This window comes from Papio anubis, chromosome 18 (assembly GCF_008728515.1).
Source record: "Papio anubis isolate 15944 chromosome 18, Panubis1.0, whole genome shotgun sequence".
Taxonomy (NCBI): Eukaryota; Metazoa; Chordata; class Mammalia; order Primates; family Cercopithecidae; genus Papio; species Papio anubis.
In genome coordinates, this window is record NC_044993.1 from 53,034,827 (window position 1) to 53,057,445 (window position 22,619).

General features: G+C 43.9%; 1 protein-coding gene across 1 annotated transcript in view; it reads right to left on the minus strand.

The window, feature by feature from the left end:
* Positions 1 to 350: 350 nt before the first annotated feature.
* OTOA (otoancorin) overlaps positions 351 to 22,619 on the minus strand; it is an 81,321-nt gene continuing 59,052 nt past the window's right edge. The window contains 7 exon segments of the mRNA XM_021931822.2: positions 351 to 611; positions 3,814 to 4,009; positions 7,713 to 7,810; positions 8,336 to 8,472; positions 8,775 to 8,917; positions 15,795 to 15,950; positions 20,235 to 20,422. Coding sequence (XP_021787514.2) covers positions 541 to 611; positions 3,814 to 4,009; positions 7,713 to 7,810; positions 8,336 to 8,472; positions 8,775 to 8,917; positions 15,795 to 15,950; positions 20,235 to 20,422 — 989 coding nt within the window. The 3' untranslated portion in view covers positions 351 to 540.

The window sequence follows — 22,619 nt, forward strand, 5'->3', positions numbered from 1 at the left end:
TTTGTATTTTTAGTAGAGATGGAGTTTCACCATGTTGGCCAGGCTGGTCTTGAACTCCTGACCTCAGGTGATCCACCTGCTTCAGCCTCCCACAGTGCTGGGATTACAGGTGTGAGCCACTGTGCCCGGCCCTATAGTCAACAGCAATTTAATTGTACATTTAAAAATAACTGAAAGAGTATAATTGGATTGTTTATAACACAAAGGATAAAGGCTTGAGGTGATGGATACCCCATTTTACATGATGTGATTATTACACATCACATGCCTGTATTAAAACATCTCATGTACCCCATAAATATATATACCTACTATGTACTCACGAAAATTAAAATTTAAAAAAATTAAAAATAATTTGCAAGATCATTTTTAATAATTATTTTTCAGTTTGGATGCATTTTCACCATCATGGCCCCGGGGTCTCCCTGCCCTAGATGAGGGTCTGGATCCAGGGAAGGGTCTCCCACCGTCTGAAGCATTGTGTCTCTACACGCGTTGGCCAGCTGCTTGGGGCAACACAGGACGATGCGCTCAGGCCACTCACCACAGAAACTTAGCCATTAGAACCAGCAGAGGACAACCAAGCCAAAGATCCCACGACAGGGGAGCTCCTAAAAGCAAACACAAAGTAAGAGTACACATGAAGTCCCAGCAGCAAGCAGGTAGACATGTCTTGTCCAACTCCCCGAGTCTCTCTCTGGGACCACTTGATGCAGAGCCTTGATTTGTTCATCTCTTAAATGGGAACAATGACCCTCAAAGAGGAGGAGAGGTGGGGGAGTGAGAATTAAATGAGATTGTGTCAGTCAGCATGTACTAGGGAGCTTGTTAAAAACACCAATTCCAGGATCCCCTGGAGATTCTGATTTAGCAAGTCTGCCAGGAGGCCCAGGAATTTGTATTTTAAGCATCTCTCCCAGGTGATTCTGATATTAAGCAAGTTTAGGAAACAAAAGATTAGGGCTCTGATCCATAGGAAGGGTTCACCCAATGGCAGCCCTCACTTAGGCCTTTGGGGTGAATGAAGGAGGGGCATCCAGGATCTTGCCCAGCCAGGGACATGCAGGGGACATCTTTGTAAGGCACCCTCATCACTTTCTGACACTGCTGTTTCAAGGGTAAACCCGTCACACCTTTCTGCAGGGGATTTGACAACATCCATTAAAAAAAAAATTCAGATAGAGTCTCGCTCTGTCACCCAGGATGGAGTGCAATGGCACCATCTCGGCTCACTGTAGCCTCCGCCTCCCAGATTCAAGCGATTTCCCTGCCTCAGCTTCCCTAGTAACTGGGACTAAGGCACGTGCCACCACACCTGGCTAATTTTTGCATTTTTAGTAGAGACGGGGTTTCACCATGTTGGCCAGCCTCATCTCAAATTTCTGACCCCAAGTTATCTGCCTGCCTCGGCCTCCCAAAATACTGAGATTACAGGCGTGAGCCGCCACGCCCGACCAACATCCATCAAAATTATAAATGCAGACCCTGTGATCTAGCAATCTCACTTTAAAGAGTTTATCCTACAGACATATTTGCACAGATGCAAATTATATCAGGTCAGGAACTGCAGCATTATTCATAACAGCAAAAAAAAAAAAAAAAACAAACAAACAACTGAAAGGTCCATCTACAGACCTCTGGTTGAATACAGTTATGGCATAGCCATAAAACCAACAATGGCACAGCTCCTGTGCACAGATACAGAATTTCCTCCAAAGTGTATTGTTAGGTGAAAAATGCAAGGTGCAGAACAAGGTGTATAATAAGCTTCTGTGAAAAGTGCAGAGATCATCTATATTTGATTTGCTGTGTATGCATAGAATATCTCTGGACAAATACATAAGAAGCTGGTAACATTGGTTGCCTCTGGAGAGGGAACTGGGTGGCTGGGGGACCCAGGATGGAGAAAAAGGTTTCACTACATGCCTTTCAGACTTTATATATTTGGAACCCTGTGCATTATCCATTGTGCATATTATCTATTCGTGTAAAACGCTATAACATTTACAAATAACTTTTAAATATATGCATATCATATTTCAATGAAAATTTTGTTGTTGTTGTTGTTGTTGTTTTGAGATGGAGTTTTGCTCTTTTGCCCAGGCTGGAGTGAACTGGCAGGACCTCAGCTCACTGCAACCTCCGCCCCGAGTGTTCAAGCAATTCTCCTGCTTCAGCCTCCCGAGTAGCTGGGATTATAGGTGCCCACCACCAGACCCAGCTAATTTTTGTATTTGTAGTAGAGACAGGGTTTCACCATGTTGGCCAGGCTGGTCTCAAACTCCCGACCTCAGGTGATCCACCCGCCTCGGCCTCCCAAAGTGCTAGGATTACGGGCATGAGCCAATGTGACAAGCCTCAACGAAAAGTATTTTAAAGTAATAATATAATTCATTAAAAGGCATGGTTTGTGTATTCAAGTGCCACCTCTGGCCACTGTGGCTGCAGAAATGGGGAATACCCCAATTCACCATCCCTGTGTGAAGGCAGGGTAGGGAGACATTCAAGTCAGGAAAAGCTAGAGTGGAGGTTTTAGTCAAGCACCAAGTCCTCCGTCTTCTCTGGGTACTTGTCCATGCCGGTACCTACTCCTGGGACACTGTCCACCTCGCTAAGTCCATCTTCTTCTCACCTTGTGTCTCACCTGAGACATCACTGACTTTAGGAGGTTTCCTGACCCATGTGTGTTCCCTGTGTGTTCCCCCTCTCAGCACCTAGCAACTGCCTCGTGCTCACCAGGACACATGTCTTCCCTCCCCGCCAGGCTGCACTGAGAGCTCAATGAGGGCAGGGGACATCTCTGGCTTGTTAGAAGCTATCTCCCCAAAGCATGGTCCTAATGTGGTGTTAAGAACAGAAGGCATCACAAAGAAGTGAGAAAGTGAAGGAGAAAGGGGGAGAGATGTAAGAAAGGCATGGGGGAGAAAAAGGAAAGAAGGCCGTGTTCCCAGGATCCAATGCCACTCCCTGGGGAGGCTTCTCTATCTTAGCTCAGCCCTTAGTCATTATCACCCTCGCTGGTCTTGTCAGATTTGAAATATCTTCTTCATTTACAAGAGGGCCTTATCTATCTTGCTCACCTCTGTATTCCCAGCCCCTACGGCAGACTTGGAACATAGCAGGTGCCCAGTAAACATGGATTGAATTAGTTAATATTGGACAAGGCCGGGCTTGGTGGCTCATACCTGTAATCCCAACACTTTGGGAGGCTGAGGTGGGCAGATCACCTGAGGTCGGGAGTTCAAGACCAGCCTGGCCAACATGGTGAAACCCCATCTCTACTAAAAGTACAAAAATTAACCAGGTGTGTGGCACACACCTGTAATCCTAGCTACTTGGGAGGCTGAGGTGGGAGGATCGCTTGAGCCTGGGAGGTGGAGGTTGCAGTGAGCCGAGATCGTGGCACTGCATTCCAGCCTGGGCGACAGGGCGAGACTCTGAGTCAAAATAATAATAATAATAATAATAATAATAATAATAATAGTTAATTATTATTGGATAGTGAGGAGGGAGTTTGCAAAGGAGCCGCTAAAATGAATTTAGTCCTGAGATTCTGATGGGATTCCTTCTGGGTAGGGGCCGGGGAACTGGAAGATTTTTAATGTCCACCACCCAAGTGCAGCCATAGTTGAGAATCATTAATCCTGAAACTTGGTAGGGAAGCTTGATAGGAACTTTGGGTTTTTCACTGAGGGCAGAATCCCCAGTGACTGTCAGAGACCCCGCTCTGAATCTTAAGAATCTTCCCACCCCAGGCCTGACAGGGAGGACAGGGAAGGAAAGTGAGGCTGGGCAGAGGGCGGCTCTGCTCACCTGCGGGAGAACGCGAGGATGAGGTCCTAGTGGGACCGGCGCTAGCGGGCGCGTCTTGCCAGGAGTGAGTCTTGGCGCCATCTAGCGCCTGCTGGAGGCTCTGCAGCTGCAGCGGACTGAGCCGCCGGCGCTGGGCGTGGGTCACCGCCGCGGCGTTCTCCGGCCCCAGGGAGGCGATCTGCTCCGCGGACAGCTCCTGCGGGAGGCAAAGGGGCAGCACCTTCACACGGGTCCCCTCCCCGGATTTCCCACACCTCGGGCGTCCGGCACAGGATGCGCACAACTTTGTCATCTCCTTGTGTGTATCATGTGTGGTCCTCTTTAAGATGTTTCCTTAAAATTAGATCACTCTTGCACTACCAAAATAAATGCATTTAAAAATAGAAATTTTAAAATGGAAATTTCCAAAAATGGAAAGCCGCAGACTTGCCATAAGCAAGCATTAAATAGGAGCCGCAAAACAAAGATAAAACAATATTGTTGAATCCTAGCTAGATTTGTCCGCCAACAATATCTGAACCCATGGCCTCTTAAAAAAAAAAAAAAAAGAGAGAGAGAATATGAAATGTACTATATAGGTGTTAAATTGACACTTCTTCCTTGAGGTAATTAGAAGTACTAACAGAGAGTTGAAAAGAGAGGCATGATTTCCTCCCTATGTGGCAATGTTGTTTAATGCAATGCAAGCCAGCTTCCCAGTGCTTCAAGTCTTCCACCTCCTGAAACACTGATGTGGAGGGGGAAACACAGGTCTTAAAGACCAGAGGCCTGAATTTGAGCCCCTGCTCTGCCACATGCTTGCTGTGTCACCTTCGAAAAATTACACAGCCTCCCTGGGCTTTGGGGATAAATGTGAGACAGCACAGAGAACTCATCTCCTCTGCTGACTGATTCTGATCCTTTGGTTTGACTGCCTGAGCACCATGTGATGAGCTCTGTGAGGGCTCCACGGAGGCAAAATGCAGTCATCTATTGGTGATATCTGCCATGGACAACATGAGTAGGAAATTCTGCTGGCCAGACTATGTCTTCAAAGACTGTGAAGAAGGTGTCTTCTGAAGTCACTTTCAGATCAAAGGACTTGGTGACTCGTTCCGATGGGACTGGAATACGTTGGGATGGCAGGATGCTGCTCTTATAAAGGGGACTCTACATAATCGTGTTTATTTTCTAAAGGCCCTGAACAATCTGGGAAAGATGCTTATGCTCCCTTATCCCTTCCTCTCCTGTCAGTCACCCTCTCCTCCTCTTTTGTCCAGGTAGATACTTCCCTGGAATCATATCCCTCTGCGTAAAGCCCTTCCAGGCACCCCATTCCAGAACACAGTTCAGGCTCCTGGAAAAAACTCTGCCCACCTCTCCAGCCTCACACCTGGCATTCTTCACTCCAGGAGAGTGAGTGCCAATATTTACAGTTCCCGAGAGGCAGCACCTTTCTGTGCACCTCCTTCTGCCTGGTACACTGTTTCTTCTTCATCACTAGCTGTCCTCAAAGATTCAGCATCTGGTCGGTCAAGCGCCGTGGCTCATGCCTACCATCCCAGCACTTTAGGAGGCTGAGGCGGAATGATTAACAGGCCCAGGAGTTCGAGACCAGCCTGAGCAACACAATGAGACCCCCATCTCTACAAAAAGTTTTTCTTAATTAGCCAAATGTGCAGTCCTAGTTACTTAGGCTGACGTGAGAGGATTGCTTGAGCCCAGAGGATCAAGGGTGCAGTGAGCCATCATTGTGCCAGTGCACAGCCTGGGCAACAGAGTAAGACTTTGTCTCAAAAAAATTAAAATTCAGCATCACCTCCTCTCCTCTCACTACACACACACACACACACACACACACACACACACATACACGGTGGGGTGGGCACATAGGTGCTTTTTTGGCTTCCATATACCATTAACACAGAGTCTGTATTCTAAAAATTATCTCTTTTATCAATGTTGCTGACTTGCGACCCACAGGCCAGATTGAATCTTTAGGCCTGCAGCACTGTGTTTTCAAAAATAAATTCAGATTGGCTGCCAACATTTAATTATCAAGCGATTCCATATGAAAATGAAGATTTCTGACTTCTTCTTGAAAAAAGTAAAAAGGAAAATTCAGCAATCCTGGGCCCACGTGGCCACACTGCATGAATGTGCTAGGGATGAGAAGCAGCCTCCACATTTAGACAGGGCTCTCCAGTTCACTTCGGTCTCTACCCAGCCTACTGCACCTTGTGTTACCTTTCAGGCCCCTGAAGGCACTGTGTGATAACCCCTTCACCTGTGCATCCTTAGGTGCACCTACCCTGGAGCCTGCCACAATGTAGGTGATTGGTAGGGATTTCTGGAATAGATAAATACCTGTACAAAGAAGCAGCACAACAGCACTCCAAACAAGACCAAGAGAAAGCGCTTAGCAAAATGCCAGCATCCAAGACCAGGCTGCTTGTCCCATGCAGACTGCCCCAGAGTGGAAACAGGTATTTGCTCAATGGCCTTAAGGACTGCTATTTATTGCCCTCCGACAGCTATTATGCCTGCAATGTGCTCGGAACTGTCCGAGGTGCTGAAATGATTGAAGGTCGGCTATCTTTCTTGAAATGAACAAGTGATGTGGCACCAGGGGAGTTTGTTGAGCCTGATTTGTGTGTTTTATCCAGAAGTGGTGGACAAAATGTATTCCCACATTACCCAGCAAACAGGAACACCAGGGTCACTGCCTCCTCATCAGAGCAGACTATTCCCACCAAATACTCCCCTAATCTTGTACACAGACAGAAAAAAAAGGACCTGTCATTAGATACCCTGCTTCCCTTACTTCAGTTGATCCAATTCCACCCTCTCAATTTTTTCCATAGCAGTTTTTCACCTGTCCTCTTGTGATTTTCCTAATATTTTTCTTTAAATCAACTAAAAATATATATAGAGAGAAAAAAAATACATATATATATATATACACACACAGAGAGAGAGAGAGAGAGAGCTGGAGTTTCACTCTTGTTGCCCAGGCTGGAGTGCAATGGTGTGGTCTCAGCTCACTGCAACCTCTGTCTCCCTGGTTCAAGCAATTCTCCTGCCTCAGCCTCCCAAGTAGCTGGGATTACAGGCATCCACCACCACGCCCAGTTAACGTTGTATTTTTCATAGAGATGGGGTTTCACCATGTTGGCCAGGCTGGTCTTGAACTCCTGACCTCAGGTGATTGGCCTGTCTCAGCCTCCCAAAGTGTTGGGATTACAGGCGTGAACCACCGTGCCTGACCTAAATCAACTAAAATATTTTTATTTAATTGTATTTTAAAAGGAAATATTAAAAGGTCCACAATCCCTCATCTGCAATTCTGAAGTCCAAAAATAATCTGAAAACTGAAAGTTTTCCCCCAAAGTTTAAGTCAAACTTATTTATCAGCAAAACTTGACCTGAAGTGATGTGAGGCTATTTATTTATAATCTCTATTTATTTCAATTAGTGTGGCTTCTCACAGATTTCTTCACAGAAATATTAATGTGTTTGCTTACAAGGTGCTTCCCCAGGCACTACTGGGGGTATGAAGTTACATACAGTAAATGTACAGGATAATCTTTTTAAAATCTGAGAAATTCTCAATTCTGAACTATATCTGTCCCCCAAGGGTTTTCGTAAGGGTTTATGAACCTCATACTACCATAAATAGAAAATCAGTACCACCTGCTAGAAGAAGAGAAGGTGACCATGAAAATAAATATAATTAAAACACATATGTAATTTTAAGAAAAAGTATTTTTCAAAAACACCTAAACTCATATAGATCTCCCCTGACCCCATCAGCAGAGTCTGGCCACAAGTCTCTAAATTCTAAGGCCCATCATCTGTTTCCCTGTGTGATTTGAAATGGGGTCAAGCTCCCCTTTCTCCTTGAAGAACTGAGCACCTACTTTGAATATCTCATCAGGAAGGCATTTTATTGCTGATGGCTGGAAATATGGCATCAAATCTTTGTCAAGCATCCGGAGCTCTGCCTTAGTTAATCCAGCTGGGGAGAAAAAGGAATCACAGGGGTTTAGTTCAAGCCATCAGAACTCCGCTTGTTTTATTAATGGTGCTTCATAATGCTCAGATCTGAGTGTTCTAGGCAAGCATCATTCCTTACAAAAGGCCCTGGAAATCACACTGGGGAATCAAGTTCCTTCATCAACTCAGGAAAAAAAAAAAAATGTGGGTCACATTAGCCCTGATTGGCCTCCTACAGTGAAACGCATGCCCAGAAGGAACTTCAATTTACACACTTTCAAATTTTGTATAAAACTACTTAGGGGTCAATTAAATCACATTCTAAACTAGTGGTTTTCCAAACTTTAGTGTACACAAGGATCTCCAAGAGAGCTTGTTTTAAAAGCAGATTTGCAGACTCACCCTCTGCAACTTCAAATCATGAAATATAGGTTCTACTGTAATGCCACTGATGTTTGCTACACGTGGCCAAGGATCATGTTTTATTTTGTGTCCCCACATTTAAGTTTGGAAAGGGAGAGAAAGGCATGCTCAGGGTGAGTCTTACCTGCAATGGTCCCAAGCTCCTGCAAGACAGGACTGGTCCACTCAGTGGGATCCCCAAACACGACTTCAGCCTTCCTCTTAAACTCAGCCAAGACATGCGTGCTGCAGAGCAGGGTCCCAATTCTGGCCACTACCACCCTGGTAGTGGTTAAAGAGGGAGGGATATAATCTGAGTTTGGACTCTTCAGCCAAAACCAAACAAACAAACACACACCACACACACACACACACACACACACACACAATGTGCAGAAGTTAGGTAGGCTCAGCAGGCAGAGCAGATCCAGCTTATCCCATTAGCCCAGTGGGATTTTAGCCCAGAAAGGTGCCAAGTGTCAGGAGGTGGAATATCTGGATGGATGGATGGATGGATGGATGGATGGATGGATGGATGGATGGATTAACCCATTTGCCATTTTGCACATTCATATTTTAGTTACCTGAATTCTGAGATCTTTATAAGTGGGATTTCAGTTATGTTTATAGCACACAGGGTTGCACCAAGTCCTACCAAATGAAAGCTCTTCAGGTCCTGGATATTGTATCCTGAATCATCCAGGAACCCTTGCAAAATGGATTCAGCCTAAAAAATATAGTAAGAATAAAAGATAAACTCTCCAGGAATGATCGAGGTCCCCAGGCCTGAGGGGATTAATAAGCTGTTGCTGTAGTCTTCTGACTGATCTCCCATCCTACTCCTCAGGAATCCCCACCCCAAACCATCCTGGCCTCTACATCCAAGTTAATGTCCTTAAGATGCTACTTCAACTGAGTATGTCCCCTACTGTGGAGGTGTCTTCAGGCAATGAATCTCTTATATCCTTCACCAATATTAAAGGCACTTGTGTCCTGTGTCTGTGTCTGCTGCTTAGTTCCTTCAGTCACTCTTATGACCTTCAGACACTTTGGACATACAACTTCTTCTGCATCAAGATTGAAACTTTTCCAGTATCTTTTTCCACAATGTTTCTTTTTCTTTTCCTTCTTTCTTTCTTTTTTTTTTTTTTTTTTTTCTTTTTTTGGAGATGGAGTCTTGCTCTGTCACCCAGACTGGAGTGCAGTGGCACACTCTCAGCTCATGCAACCTCCGCCTCCCCAGGTTCAAGCAATTCTCGTGTTTCAGCCACCCAAGTAGCTAGAATTACAGGTGCACATCACCACATCTGGCTTTTTGTATTTTTTGTAGAGACAGGATTTCACCATGTTGCCCAGGCTAGTCTCGAACTCCTGACCTCGAGTGATCTACCCACCTCGAGATCCCAAAGTGCTGGGATTACAGGCATGAGCCACCACACCTGGCCTTTCCACAACCTCGCAACAAAACCTTATAATTTCCTGTCTCTTTGCCTTTGTTCAAACCCGTCCTTTCATCTGAAATGCCCTTCTGCACTTCCAAGTGCAGCCATCCTTTTTTTTGGGGGGGAGGGGCAATGTCAACTCAAATGTCACCTTCTTCATGACGTTTCAGCCAGAATGATTTTTTCTTCCTTTATGGTCCTACAGAAATATGTTTACCCCTTCAATTCCAATGTTTACTCTTCAATTCCAGAGAGTAACACACAAAATGCTTTGGTGTCAAAATATTTTAAACTAAGCCTTGATTTAAGGGGGCTGATGCATAGGTCTTCATAATTCTAGCAGTGGCTATTCATCATTCATGACTTCCTCTGGAGAACCACCTCTCTTGTATTCCTACTTCATGTGGTTCAGTCAAAGCTAACTGCACCGAGTTCCAGGAGTGATGAAATTCAATTCATACCTTAGCCTAGCTGCAGTCACTGGTTCTGGATAGGACATGTGATTTAACCAGAGTCAACCAGAACCAAATTTTGAGTGGAGCATTAGGAGAAGAGCTTTCTTTACTCTGGACTTGAACTTAGAAGGATATACACAAGGATCTGCTGGAACCTACCACATGCAGGAATACAGCCTGTCTCTCAAAGAAAAGCAAAGTTCAAAAACATGATAAGAAACAGATTCCCACCAAGAGTGTTAAAGATCCTGGATCCAGCTGTATCTGAACACTACCCCTGAACTTTCCAGTTATGGGAATCAATCAATTCCCTTTTTATTTATTTATTTTTTTTTGAGACAAGGTCTCACTCTGTCATCCAGCCTGCAGTGGCATGATCTCTGCTCACTGCAACTTCCCTCTCCTGGGTTCAAGCGATTCTCATGCCTCAGCCTCCCAAGTAGCTGGGATTACAGGCAGGCACGAACACACCTGGCTAATTTCTGTATTTTTAGTAGAGAAGTAATTTCACTGTTGGCCAGGCTGGTCTCAAACTCCTGACCTCAAGTGATCTGCCCGTCTCAACCTCCCAAAGTGCTAGGATTACAGGTGTGAGCCACCACACACTGTGCTCAGCCCCTTTATTTGATCAAGCCGGTTTGTGTTGGGTTTTCTGCCACTTGTAACTAAACATGTGCTGATTCATTCGATCTACCTGTGTAGGACCTGAGAAAGCATCCAAGCCAATCCTATGAAGATCAGCTATAAAATAACGTCTAGACTGGGCACGGTGGCTCACCCCTGTAATCCCAGCACTTTGGGAGGCCGAGGCAGGAGGATCACTTGAGGTCAGGCGTTTGAGACCAGCCTGGCCAACATGGTGAAATCTTGTCTCTACACAAAAATACAAAAATTAGCCAGGCGTGGTGGCATGTGCCTATGGTCCCAGCTACTTGGGAGGCTGAGGTGGGAGGATTGTTTGAGCCCGGGAGGTGGAGGTTGCAGTGATCCAAGATTGTGCCATTGCACTCCAGCCTGGGTGACAAAGTGAGACTCTGTCTCACAAAATAAAGTCTGGTTCCTTCAGTGCTCAAGGGAGCAAGTAAAAGAAATTATGAGACCTCACAAGGCAAAGATGAGGAGACATCCAAGGACAGACCGCTAATTGAAAGTGAAAATCACAGGCTAGAGTCAATCTTCCCATCTCTCTCTCTCTCTGTCTGTCTTTTTTTTTGGACAGAGTCTCACTCTTTCACCCAGGCTGGAGTGCAGTGACATGATCTTGGCTCACTGCAACCTCTATCAAGCAATTCTCATGCCTCTGACTCCTGAGTAGCTGGGATTACAAGCATCCACCACCACACCCAACTAATTTTTTGTGTTTTTAGTAGAGACAGGGTTTCCCCATTTTGGCCAGGCTAGTCTCAAACTCCTGACCTCAAATGATCTACCCACCTCAGCCTCCCAAAGTGCTGGGATCACAGGCATGAGCCACCATGCCCAGCCCCCATCTCCCTTTAATGTTAGTCATCCCTATCACACAATATAAATCATTAAGGTGTCGACAGAAAGTGTTGAGGAAGATTGTGAAATGTTGCAATGAAATTCCATTTTCATGGGCTGGTGCTTCCCACCCCTCAGGTCTGTTTAAATGCTACCTACTCAGAGAAAACTGCCCTCTGAACTCTTTCACCTCAAACAGCCCTTCATTCCACTATTCCCATGAGTACCTTGTCCATTTTCTGCATCACTTATCATGATTTTTCAAATTTTTCACTTTGATTACTCACTTTTTTGTCTGTATCACCAAGTAGGTGCCCAAAAGAAAAGGACCATATCCAGGTAGTTTACCACTGAGTCCCCAGCACCTAGCATAATGCCTGCCACACAGTAGGAGTTCAATAAGTACTTCTTGAGTAAATGAATGAATGAATGAAACAACATCTGAGTGAGTGACTTACAGAAGTCATGGGCAATATATAGTCTTTGACATGCTTCACTTTGCTGCCTTCATGTAATAGACTGGCTTCAGGAAGACTTCTCATGTTTCTGAAAATCGGACTGGTCAGTGTCCTCATCAAGTTGTCCTCCATGATTACAAAGCTCACAGCTACTATGGGGGCGGGGGATTCAGTAACACCATGCTTAGACTTATATGTCATTGACTTAATGGGACTGTATATCAAAAGTGGTAATAGCTAACATTTATTGAGTGCATACTGTGTGCTGGCACTACTTTGACCACTTTACACATACTATCTCATCTAATCCTCCTAAATAACCCTATGAGGTAAGTATTAATAGTTTCCCTAGTTTGCAGACGAGCAAACTGAGGCATGGAGAAGTGAAGTAACTAGGCCAAGATCACATAGCTAGAAAATGATCATTCTGGCCAGGCACAGTGGCTCACACCTGTAATCCCAGCACTTTGGGAGGCCAAGATGAGTGGATCACCTGAGGTCGGGAGTTCGAGACCAGCCTGACCAACATGGAGAAACCCTGTCTCTACTAAAAATACAAAATAAGCCGGGTGCGGTGGTGCATGCCTGTAATCCCAGCTAATCAGGAGGCTGAGGCAGGAGAATGGCTTGAACCTGGGAGGCGGAGGATGCAGTGAGTGGAGATCTTGCCATTACACTCCAGCCTGGGCAACAAGAGCAAAACTCCATCTAAAAAAGAAAAAAAAAGAAAGAAAGAAAAAAGAAAATGATGGTTCTAGCATCAAAACCCAGGCAGTCTGAATCCATGGCCTATACTCTTAGCCAGTGAAGGTGTTTGGCTGTGGAGAAAAGATGGAGATTCAAGTTAGCTTTCAAATTTTTCTTATTAAGTCTTCACAATCAGGTTTCACTAGTTGACTCAGAGCAATTTGGGCTCCTCAACTCTCAGCAATGCTCACTTTAAAATGAAAGTGCAAAAATACAATTTAAATAAAATTACTTTGAAGATGTGGTATTAAATTGTCCTTGCCACTGAAACCCGGAAAATGCAAGCTCAGCCTGCAAGGTGATAAGTTAAAACATATTTCCTTGAGTGACTAGACCAGCGTATATGTAATGATTCCAAGACAATTAACACCAACACTTTTAGGAAATATTAACTGTTGAAAAATGAATAGCTTTAAGATTTCAATCCCTCTGTTCATCCCTCTGGCTTCTATAATAGTTATTTTCCTTATATTGGTTTTTGAGCTGAACTATCTGTTAATGTAGTTCCGTCAGGTCTGACTATTAATCTAGAAACATGCATTTAAGGTTTGATTGGGAGCTAAAGTTGAAGAACTGACTGCAAATGATACATGCAAATGTTAGGTTTTCATATCCTCTTCAAACATATTGATAAATCTCACTGCCATCCATGAGAATTAAAATCGGTGCGAAGGGAAAGAGATACCCTAGTTTCTAAGTTGGATGTATTTTTCCGTTTCTCCCAGACTGCAAATAGAATGATTTTAATAGCACAGTGTGATGTGGCACTTCTCAAACTAGTCAAAACCAGTTTTAGAGTCAAAGAACCATGGGACGATAGAATATCAGACTGAAAGGAACCTCTGAGTGTTGGGGCTAACCCTCTCATCTTGCAAAGGAGGAGACTAACCCAGAGAAAGGGGCTGTGATGATGGTGATAATGATATGATGATGTTGATAATGACAACGCAATGATGTCAATATCAACTATGAAAACAGCTAATTTTTATTGAATACTATGTACCAGACATTGTTCAAAACATTTGACTCATGTAATCTTCATGGCCAGGTATTTAACTCATGTAATCTTCATGGCCAGGATCTGCATGTTGCCCAGCTCTAGGGGGGCACCACTCACACTGTATTCTGTTTGAATGGTGCCACTCAGAGTTATGAAACAAGGCAACCGTGATTACAAAAAGCTCATAAGAGTAGGGGGACATTCACTGGTTTTGGCTGCTCAGCATCCACACTTTTCTTTGGAAAATTACCCTCTATTAGCTTCCTATTGCTACTCTACCAAATTACCACAAATACAGTGGCTTTAAAAAATACACATTTATTCTCTTATAGTTCTGGAGACTGTACATCCTAAAATGGACTAGAAGGATAGGTTCTTTCTGGGAGATCTAAGAATTCATTTTCTTGCTTTTTCTAGCTTCAAGAGGCCACCTGCATTTTCTTGGCTCACAGCCCCATCCTCCATCTCCAAAATCAGCAGCAGAGCACCTTCAGATCTCTTTCTAGTCCCTCTGCTTCCATTATCATGTCACCTTCTCTATCTATGACCCTCCTTGCTCCTTCTTAAAAGGACCCTTGTGATTATATTGGGCCCACCCAAATAATCCAAGACAACCTCCCCATCTCAAGATCCTTAATCACATCTTCAAAGTCCCTTTTGCTCTATAAGTTAACATATTCACAGCTTCTAGGGGTTCAGACATGGACACCTTTGGAGGACCGTAATCAGCCTACCACATTTCCTTCCCCACGCGGCTCATGTGGTCATGAGATGGTGATAAGATGGACTCCACTCCCTGATGCACGCCTCGCCAACCAACATATTCAACCCCTGACCAGAGTGGTTGCTCAGGGGTGGGCAACTCCATGAGTGGAGTCAATGCTGGGGTTTTTCCAAAAACTAATAAAGAAGTGGCACATTTTTATGGACTTGTTAATTAGTTTGTATATAAGCCTAGTGCTGAAAATGACTGCTGAGAGAGCTGCCTGAGAATGAAGATAACATGGAAGGGCTAAGATTTCCCTTTCCAGCAGTACAGTGGATTAGACACCCTAAACTTCTCTCCCAATCAAAACAATTAAAATTCTGGGGAAAACTTTTTTATCCCATGAAGGATTAATTAACATAGGAATTGTCCACCCACCATAAACAACTAGAAAATTTAACAAAATATATCAGACAACTGCATCCGGATATGGAACAACACAGAATCATAATCCCAAAAGAAGAAAAACAAACAAGATCAGCCCTAAAATTACCCTCACTTACTGCCAAAAAGCAGTTTCCAGGACATAGATCAGGAAGAGGAACCACAACACGCCCAGTGGCCCAGTCGAGTTGAGGATACAGAGATCCAAGTTGAGAGAGGCCAAGGCACTTATCACTTGTGGGGCAAAGTATTAGACAGGAGGAAACTGCAGAGAGTTCCAGAAATCTGCAGAGATGTCTAGTACTGACTGCTAATTTGCACATGCAAAGAGTGAAACTCCACATAGGCAGGAAAAGAGTCATCAGTAATCAGAAAGGATTAGGCTGAGCAACTTCCAGAGCTCATGTGAAGCTGGAAATAGTTCACGTTCTCACCAGCCAGAGTAGAGAGGTCTTGGATACATGGAGCATTAGGTAGTGTCCTCAAAGGAATCATGTCACAGTAATGATGATAAATTAACCACAGAATAAAGGTCACTCTGGACTTGCCCTAACAAAACTCAAAAGGAAGCATCAAAAGGATCAAGCTGATTTGAAAGTAACTTAAGTGTACGACAGAACAAAGCCCAATACTCTTCAAAGAACTACAACTAAATCAAATACTCAACAATGTAAAATCCGCAATGCTTATCACCCAATCAAAATTGCTACGCTTGCAAACAAAAAAAGAAAATACGACCCAGAACTAAGATAAAAATCAGTCAACAGCAACGGACTCAAACATGACAGTGATGACGAAATTAACAGTAAAGATACGAAGGCAGCTCTTACAAATACGGAATAGTTAAAAGACCCAGAAACATCCACCCACCTGTCTCGGGCTCCATTCTGTTTGCTGGGTTAGAAAAGCCACAGTGTCTATGGAACTGAGGTTCAGCTGCTCCAGCTCACTCTCATTAAGAGCCAGAGCAATGCGCCCTAGGGAGGCGATATGGTGTTCTCTCCAGTAAGAAGGCATGTCCCAAACCTTTAGGCAAAAAAAGAAAACAGAATATAGACTGAACACTGGTGATGGTATTTACACTATGATTTGAATGTTTGTACCCCCCTAAAATTCATATGTTAAAACCTAATCTCCAATGTGATAATATTAGAAGGTTGGGCCTTGGGAGATGATTAGGTCATAAGGGTGGAGCTCTCATAAGTGGAATTAGTGCCCTTGTAAAAGAGCCCCCAGAGAGCTAGCTACAAGCTAGCCCCTTTCCACCATGTGAGGACACAGTGAGAAGGCACCATCTATGAAAAATAAGCCCTTACCAAACATTGGATCTGCCAATGCTTCAATTTTTGATTTCTCACCCCCCAGAACTGTGAGAAATAAATTTCTGTTTGTAAGTTATCAGTCTACGATATTTTGTTATAGCAGCCTGAATGGACAAAGACAGTATCTAAAACAGACATAAGGAGGCCAGGTGCGGTGGCTCACACCTGGAATCTCAGCATTTTGGGAGGCCAAGGCATGTAGATCACACGAGGCCAGGAGTTCAAGATCACCCTGGCCAACATAACGAAACTCTGCCTCTACTAAAAATACAAAAAAACAAAAATTAGCAGTGCATGGTGGCACACACCTGTAATCCCAGCCACTCGGGTGGCTGAGGCACAAGACTCACTTGCAGAAGTTGCCGTTAGCCAAGATGGTGCCACTGCACTCCAACCTGGGTGACAGAGCAAGACCCTGTCTCAAAAAAATAAAAATAAAACAGACATAGGGAAACCTACTGTGCAGCATGGTGACCATAGTTGATAATAATGTGTTGAATACTTGAAAATTGTGAAGAGAGTAGATGTTAAATATTCTCACAACAAAAACTGACAGCTGACAAGTATGAAAGGTGATTGACATGTTAATTAGCCTGCTTTAACCATTCCCCAATGTATACATATATCAAAACACCATATTGTGTATATGTATATACCATAAATATATATAATTTGTATTTGTTAACTATCCCTTAATAAAAAATAATGAAAAATTTAAAAGACACAGGGTAAATCTTAATATAAAGCTCTCTTTTAAATCAATAATAAAAAGATAACTATATTTGTTTTAAAAATAAAAGAAGACATCAACAAGGAATTCGCAAAAGAAAAATTAAATGTATGGGGAAAAGTTTATTCTCAGTCATAATTAAAGAAATATACATTAAAAACAATCAGAGAGGCCGGGCGCAGTGGCTCACGCCTGTAATCCCAGCACTTTGGGAGGCCGAGGCGGGCGGATCATAAGGTCAGGAGATCGAGACCACGGTGAAACCCCGTCTCTACTAAAAATACAAAAAAAAAAATTAGCCGGGCGCGGTGGCGGGCACCTGTAGTCCCAGCTACTCAGGAGGCTGAGGCAGGAGAATGGCGTGAACCCGGGAGGCGGAGCTTGCAGTGAGCCGAGATCGCGCCACTGCACTCCAGCCTGGGCGACAGAGCGAGACTCCGTCTCAAAAAAAAAAAAAAAAAAAACAATCAGAGAAGACCATGTTGATTCATCATATGACAAGAAGTAAAAAGAATTATCATCATTTATGATGCTGGAAAGATACAAGGTAAGGGATACCCTCATTTGTTGTAGTTGAGAATATAAGTTGGTACATGCTGTTGAGAGGGCAATTTGGCTATCTGTATCAAAAGCTTTTAAAGTATTTATATTCTTTGACCCAGAAATTCTACCTCTGGGAATTTAGCCTGAGTAAATGAGACAAGTACCCAACCGTATATGTATAAAGGCATACCTTGAGGCATTTTTTAAAATGCAACCTGAAAGTCTAACAATTAGCTAAATAAATAAGAACTAACCATAAATAAAATGCAGTTGCCCCTGTGGATACCTCCACCGAGGATTGGTTCCAGGACTCCTCGAAGATACCAAAATCCACGGAGATTCAAGTCCCTTATATAAAATAGTGTAGTATTTGCGTATAACCTATGCACATCCTCCTGTATACTTTAAATCATCTCTAGATTACTCGTAATACCTGATGCAATGTAAGTGCTATGTAAATATGTACAAAATGGTATGTCAAAAGTGCTACTGTATTTTTATGTGTATTGTTTTTTATTGTTATTTGGAGTGTTTTTTCTAAATACCTGAGGTTGGTTGAATCTGCAGATGTGGAACCCACTGATATGGAAGGCTAATTGTATTACAAAGCTATTTAAAACACTGATATAGACTGGGCACGATGGCTCAAGCCTGTAATCCCAACACTTTGGGATGCCAAGGCAGGCCTTGAGGTCAGGAGTTCAAGACCAGCCTAGTCAACATTGTGAAACCCCATCTCTACTGAAAAAAAACAAAAAAACAAAAATTAGCCAGGCATGGTGCCAGGTGCCTGTAATCCCAGCTACTTGGGAGGATGAGGCAGAATTGCTTGAACCTGGGAGGTAGAAGTTGCAGTGAGCTGAGACCACACCATTGTACTCCAGCCTGGGCAACAAGAACAAAACTCCATCTCAAAAAATAAATAAATAAATAAAATACTGACATAGATTTACATTTTGGATATGAAAAAATATGCAGTCTGTACTGTTGGGTGTAGAAAGCAAGTTATTGAATAGTAGGTAAGTGTAATATTTTTGTAGAACATGAGATATGTGTATGAAATATACAAAGTAATATTTTTATATACACAGTTTCGGAGTCTGGTAAGCTTCAAATGAATATACGAAAATATCAATAGTACTTATCTGTTGATCAATGCTTATCAAAATATCAACAGTAAGTAAAAGATTATCACTGATTTTCTTCTTTATTATTTTCTGACTTTTCTACAATAAACTTGAAGTACTCATATAATACACAAATACAGTTATATTTATAATTTTAAGAAATTGAATTGTTTAACCCTTGAGGGTAACTAGATATTCTACAACCATGTAAAGAGCTAAAATGGGCCTGGGCGCAGTGGCTTATGCCTGTAATTCCAGCATCGTGGGAGGCCAAGGTGAGCAGATCACTTGAGGCTAGGGATTCGAGACAAGCCTGGCCAAACAAACCCCATCTCTGCTAAAATACAATTATTAGCCAGGCGTGGTGGCTTGTGCCTGTAGTCCCAGCTACTCATGTGGCTGAGACACAAGAATCACTTGAACCCGGGAGGCAGTTTTCAGTGAACCAGAGATCGTGCTGCTGCACTCCAGCCCGGGTGACAGAGCAAGACTCTGTCTTAAAAGAAAAAAAAAAAAAGCTAAAACAGGCCACAAAGCGACCTTTTTCTTTTTATTTATTTATTTGAGATGGAGTCTCGCTTTGTCACCAGGCTGGAGTGTAGTGACACAATCTCAGCTCACTACAACCTCCGCCTCCCAGGTTCAAGCAATTCTCTTGCCTCAGCCTCCCAAGTAGCTGGAACTACAGGTCCTTGCCATCACACCCAGCTAATTGTTTGTATTTTGAGTAGAGATGGGGTTTCACCTTGTTGGCCAGGCTGGTCTCGATCTCTTGACCTCGTAATCTGCCTCCCAAAGTGCTGGGATTACAGGCATGAGCCACTGTGCCCAGCCTACTTTTATTTTGTTTTTGAGACAAAGTCTCAGCTCTGATGCCCAGGCTAGAGTGCACTGGCACAATCTTGGCTCACTGAAACCTCCACCTCCTGGGTTCAAGCAATTCTCCTGCCTCAGCCTCCCGAGTAGCTGGAACTACAGGCGCATGCCACCATGCCTGGATAATTGTTGTGTTTTGAGTAGAGACGGAGTTTTGCCATGTTGGCCAGCCTGGTCTCGAACTCCTGACCTCCTGTGATCCGCCCGCCTCGGCCTCCCAAATTGTTGGGATTACAGGCGTAAGCCACTGCACCCAGCCAACAAAGAACCTTTTTAAAGATGGAAAACTACTTCCAGTCCTCTTTTTACTCCTTTCTGTTATATTTTCAGACAAATTTGCAACAGATTCTGAGAAAACCTGCTGTGAGCAGCAGCTGGGGCTCTCCATGTGAAGGAATAAAAGGGCTAATTCTTGCAAACTGCCTTGGTCAGAGGCATTGGGACATCCACAGAACTTTATTCACTGAGCATCTGCTAGATGCCAAGACACATCTCATCCCATTCTCTGCCACAGTCCTAAGAGGGAGGAACTGGAAATTTCCTCCTTTCTCAGATAAGGAGATCACAATATCACTGAGCTGATGCAGTAAAATTTCAAGATGATATATGTGAAAACTCCTTGAGGAGGGCTCTATGTGCAGAAATGCTGAACTGGTTTTGGTGTTTTTCTTTTTTCCTCTGTTTAACATTTCCTCCCTGAGGTGGGCTTCACCTGTATTGCTTTCTCCTTCAGGGTCATCAGCTGAGGCCGGCTGAAACCCTGGACAGCTCCCAGCAGTTCCACAGTCCTGATGAATGTGTCTTCCTCCATGCACCGCAGGTCCTCCAGGGCCCAGCAGGCATTGGCTTCGGCCAACTTGAAGATGTCATCGGAAGAGGGGGCCGCGACTCCATGGCAACCTGAAGAAAGGGGAGATGCAGGCAAGGAGAAGAGGAAAGAGAATTTCAGGAAATGTTAGTCTGTGTATTGAAATGAGTAACTTTCTTCGCCAGTCAGATTTATGCATGGAAGGGACTATAGAGTAAAAGTGGAGAGCAGGAGCCCAGGGACTAGACTGAATCCCACTTCTGCCATTTCTTGCTAATTATTGGGTAACAAAGTCATGGAAATGTCAGCTTTTTGCACATCCACATGCACAAACTAGGAGCAGTGCAACATTACAATTAAACTACAAATTCCTTGAGGGCAGTAAGAGCTGGTGGTGAACAGTCCTGACTTTCGATTCAAATCCAAGGCTATTTAACCTCTCTGTATTTCAGTTTTCTTGTCTACAAAATGGAAATAAAATCACCTCATAGCATGGTTGTGAAAACTAAATGTGTTATATATAAAGCACTTAGAACAGTGCCATGCATACAGTAAGCACTCAATACACAATTTCTGCTGCCTACCTCACCCCCTATGCCTTTGAGTTTGCAACCTAGCATAAAGGTTCCAAAATTATGAAGGAGCCTTCCTATAAAAATGGGAAGATGGGCTGCATGGTGGCTCATGTTTTCAATCCCAGCACTTTGGGAGGCCAAGGCAGAAGGGTCACTTGAGCCCAGGAGTTCAAGACCAGCCTGGGCAACATGGCAAGACCTCACCTCTAAAAAAAAACTACAAAATATTAGCTGGGTATGATGGCACATGCCTGTAGTCCCAGCTACCCAGGAGGCTGAGGTGGGAGGATCACCTGAGCCTGGGAGGTCAAGGCTGCAGTGAGCCGTGATCATACCACTACTCTCCAGTTTGGGTAACGGTGAGACCCTGTGTCAAAATAAAATAAAAAATAAAAACTAGGAAGATGAGTTGCTGTCCATGAAAATCATAATGGGGGCTGTGGATTTCCCATCCCAAGAGAAAAGAGAAATGAGCCCTTTGCACTTCCCTTGGCAAGAGGAAAAACAGCCATTTTGGTCTTTGAATAACATGAACCTTACCTACTCAAACCAGTTACCAACCAACATGCAAATGAGATATTGTCTTTGCTGGCTCCGATGTGCCCAACCTGGGAGAAAACTCTAGGATCCTTAAGAGCAACCATGGATTTCTTGTCTTAGCAGCAGACCACCACTGATGCTGACAGATGCACCAACCCCACCCAAGGCCAGGGCATTTCCCAAAGCCCCATGGCCTCTCTCTTCTCATTGCACCTTCAATGGAAATTCACTGCATTCCAATCAAGAGGCAAAAGTAGACCAGATCAAAGATGCCAGTTGTGGTCCTCAAACATCTTTATCATAAGCCACTTGGAAGGGACTAACGATCCATCCCTCCCTAGGCCAACCCCTACCCCACTCTCTAGTGAAAACAACATCAGTGGTAGCACAGAACTAGAGAGGGCAGAATGGTTGACTAGTACATCAGGGACTTGGTCTTATCACCATGTCTGTCCAGGGCTTAGAATAGAGCCTGGTACATAGTAAGTGTTCAGCAAATATCTGTGGGTGAATGAACACACACACACACACACACACACACACACAAACTAATATAAAACCAAGCAGTAATTCTGCTAATTCATTAATCACTAAAGCATAGCAGCAATTAATACCCAGAACCAACTGAAGAACACTCAAACTATGCACTGATACCAGAGCTTCCTTCCCCTGAGCGTGGACAGCCTTACTTTTGTGTACCACATGCACACAGTAAGAGCTCTGCAATATGATGACATGGACTGCCAGATGTTGAGGGCAGTGGGAGCCAGTGGTGCTCACCATCAGCTTTGGGTACAAATCCAAACACTGCCATTTACTAACTCTGTGACTTTGGACAAGTCCCTTAGTCTCCTAAGCCCCAGTTTCCTTCATTTAAAAAACAAGAGAACACCCAAGCCTGGAAATCCACAGCCCTAAATGGAATAGGCATTCCTGTTTTCACATCCAAGTGTTACCTTTTGGCCTGCCACATCCCACTATCCTGTACCCATATAAACCCCAAACCCCAGGCTCCATGAGCATATAAGCAGATGAGCAGATGAATAAAGAGAAGAGGAGCAGAAGAGCAGCATGGCAGAGAAGGAGAGAAAAGAAGAAGCGTCTGAATACCAAGAAGAGTTTGGCTGGGGACGGTCAGAGAGGAGATTGGCCATAGGACAGCCAAACTCCAGGG